Source organism: Egretta garzetta, unplaced genomic scaffold, assembly GCF_000687185.1.
Source record: "Egretta garzetta isolate BGI_Z169 unplaced genomic scaffold, ASM68718v1 scaffold7, whole genome shotgun sequence".
Lineage (NCBI taxonomy): Eukaryota > Metazoa > Chordata > Aves > Pelecaniformes > Ardeidae > Egretta > Egretta garzetta.
Window position 1 is genome coordinate 3,164,654 of NW_009260350.1, and position 3,363 is coordinate 3,168,016.

Sequence of the window (3,363 nt, forward strand, 5' to 3'; positions counted from 1 at the left end):
GTCCCCGCGGTGGCCGGACCCCTCCGGTGGCTCCCCGGGGCTGCGGTGCCCAGATTGCCTCCGTTAAAGGGTTGTTTACAATAGCACATCCTTGGTGCTCCAGCCCTGGAAGATTCTTTCGAGTTCTGCTCTTTCAGGAGATCTCCGTCCTTACCGAAGGCTTCCTCCGTGCCTTCGGCCTTTCTGGTGGCTGCTCAGGCCGCTTTCTGGTGCAAATGTAATTTCTCTGAATAAAACCAGTGAAGCGTCGCAGAAGGTAAAACGTCCTTTTACACGAGGGCTCCAACTGGACGAGAATAGGTCAAACCCGAGACATAAACCAACCATGGCAACTTCAGCCTTAAAGTAACCTTAAAGCCCAACAGCCGAAGGTCGGACCTCTCCAGAGGGGAAAATGTCACAAGCCCTGGAGTGTGAGCGAATATGACTAAATATCACCTTGGAGAGACTTAAAAAAAACAACCAACCAAAAAAAAAAGTTACCAAAGAAACATCTGCCAATGGAATTGTCAAAATGGGGTTTAAAAATGCAGCTGTCTTTCCACTTAATACATGGAAATGTTCTTCCGTGGGAGCTGCTATTTTTGGCTGCGCTATTGTGCTCTTGAGCCTCGTGAAATAGAAGGATAAAGATTAATTTCCCACTGGAAATAAAGGCTCGGAGATGGTTTTAGCTAAATGAACCGTAATTTTTTTTTTTTTTTAATGTTTTGCATTATCTTGAATTTGAGCAAATTAGAAGAGGGGGATTACCAGAGGTAAACTGCAAATTCAATGCCTGGATTTAAATCCTACAAAGGGGAAAAATGGCATGTCTAGGTAGGATTGGGGGAAGGCTGCAAGAAGGGGTGCGAGATGGGTGTTCGATCAAAAACTGTGCGTAGCTCAAGGCCCCAGCAGCTCTTTGGGAGGGGGGGAGGTTGTTGAGGGTCTACCAGACAGGGATGAAGGTTGGGGAGCTCCCTGCTTAGCAGCCTGGCTGGTTTTTAACAGCCTGGAGGACTGTGGCGACCCAAAGGGGTGCTGACAATGAGAATTAAGTGAGGAGTATGGAGGTTTCAGTGGTTAGAGGGTGAACAGGCTTGGAAAAAAGGAGGAGGAGGGTGTAGGGTGAGATACAGGGGAGGATGGAGGAGTGCTGGTACAAGGAGGTGACAGGAGAGGGAAGATGAAAGAGGGAGAATGGGCCTTCATGGTTTTTAATGCTCAGGATTTAGCAGAGCCACATACAGACTGGGGAAAAAAAAAAAAGAGCAGCGACCCTGAATTTAACGAGCTAGATTATTCAATATTAAACATGACAACCTGTAAGGAAAGCAGGAGCGGTGCCAGAGTGGTTTAACAACTTGGGTGCCACGTCTTGGGAGCGTGGAAGCCTTTGGATAGCAGTTCAGCGTCTTTCTGTTGTGTGTGATATTTCGATCCTCTTGTGTGCTCATACTGATTCCTGCGCTCTGATGCAAGGTCAGAGTAATTAATATCTCCCAACAATCACTGCCAGAGTTGGGGCACTTCCTTTCCTTGTCCATCAACACGCGCGCCGGGGTCTCAGCTCTGGCATCAGCAGAGGGAAGTGCGAAGGCGGAAAAGCTCACGTAGAGGGGTTAGGAGGAGGAGACAGAAGGTTTATTAGGGGTGAATCTGTGGCCTCAAGAAACAGGAGGTTCTGGTGTATGAAAAGAGTCTTTTCAAAATGATTCCTGGCACTCTGTCACCTTCAGTTGTGAACAAAGCAATGAAGCCGTTAAAGCGGTCCTTGAAACGTAGGGATAACTGAAGGCCATAGGAAGTTGTCAACCGGGTTCCTCAAATTCATAATCCTCAGTTTTCTGACTGAGATCAGCGTACCCCAAGGTGCAGTTGTGATAGAAACACCAAAACCTCTTCCCGCACAGGACTCTCTGGCTTTGCCTGAGAAAAGCTCTGCTAACGTCCAGCTTCTGCCTCCAGCTCAGTCAGATGCTGTGGCCCCAGCAGCAAATGGGAGCAAGGTCTGGGCTCGTTCCTGATCTCTGTCCTCGGGACTTTTGTGGTTGCGGGAGAGCTGGGATCTGCCTGGCAAGGGGCTGGTCTGAGCGATGAATTCATCGTTCGCTCTAGAAGTTTGGATGGGAACTGGAGTTGCTTGGTGACTTTGAGGGAAAGCGTACATTTAGGAGCTGCAATAATTTCAAATATAGCCTTACAGTTGCCATGTGGACACAATTTTCCATTCCCACCAGCAAACCAGTTCAGCATTGACTTTTCAGCTTGGATTTTCAGGATTTCAATTCTCCTCTAAATCAGGGTATCAGTGTGGATCGGGACTTTGAAGAAGGAATTACTGCTAGCTGCCCATCTCAAACCCTGCTAGGGGACAAGCGTTAGAGCTTGCCAGCCATTTGGTTGTGGCCTTGAAAGTTAAATAGAGAGAGTGAAGCGTGGTGGTTTCTACAGATCCAAAAGCTCGAAACCTTGCCCTTTAAAACTAGGGGAGGAGGGTTGTAAGTGTCAGCCCCAGTGTTTCTTTTGTTCCAAAACAAAACACCCTCCTGCCAGCCCCCTTGGGTGTCATCCAAGGTGGCAGTTAAATTAAAGTAGGGTCATTTGAGATCAAAGTTACTGCTGCACACAGTGGTAACAATGAAGGGAAGAGAGGTTTTGTTTCCTTCAAAAAGACTGAAAAAGTGCATTTACCTTATGCTCTTTTGAAACACGGATTTCCAGTGGTTTATAGCAGTTCTTTCAAGCTGCAGGAGGAAATTCCAGCTGCTGTGCTCTTACACCGTTAATTTTGTTACGCCTTTGTCAACCTTTTTCTCTTTTTTTTTTTTTTTTTTTTTTTTTTTTTTTTTTTTTTTGTAACTAATGCTGTTGTTCCAGTATTATCCTGCCACCTCAGTCATGCTGGGAAGCAAAACAAGTTGCTTAATTGCAGTGCAGTCCCCAGCAGGACATGTCCTCTCCCTCATAAGAGGATTTTTTTTCCCCTTTGTCAACCTTTTTCTCTTTTTTTTTTTTTTTTTTTTCTTTCCTTGTAGATTATAGTACCTATAGTCAAGCTGCAGCTCAGCAGGGGTAAGTAGCATTATGGTCTTATCCTCTCTTGTTTTAAAAAGATGTAATATAAGTATATAATAATTGTGGTTTAGCCTTACCTCGGCTATGTTTGTAAATTCTATAGTTTTTCTTTAGCTTTTAGATTTTGTATTGCCATCGTATTTCAGTAGAAATCATTTGGATATGTGAAAATTGTCTTGTGATACATGTTTTGCGCGAGTCAGAAGTAGGGGGAAGCATTCTAAATGTCTTTAAATTCATTTTACAGCTACAGCGCTTATGCACCTCAGCCAGCTCAAGGATATGCACAGACAACCCAGGTAA

General features: G+C 45.3%; 1 protein-coding gene across 1 annotated transcript in view; it reads left to right on the plus strand.

The window, feature by feature from the left end:
• The window catches only part of EWSR1 (EWS RNA binding protein 1), a 26,695-nt gene that overhangs the window by 3,933 nt on the left and 19,399 nt on the right, over positions 1-3,363 (plus strand). The window contains 3 exon segments of the mRNA XM_035898377.1: positions 1,938-1,991; positions 3,021-3,057; positions 3,308-3,359. Of these exon segments, the coding sequence (XP_035754270.1) occupies positions 1,938-1,991; positions 3,021-3,057; positions 3,308-3,359 (143 nt within the window).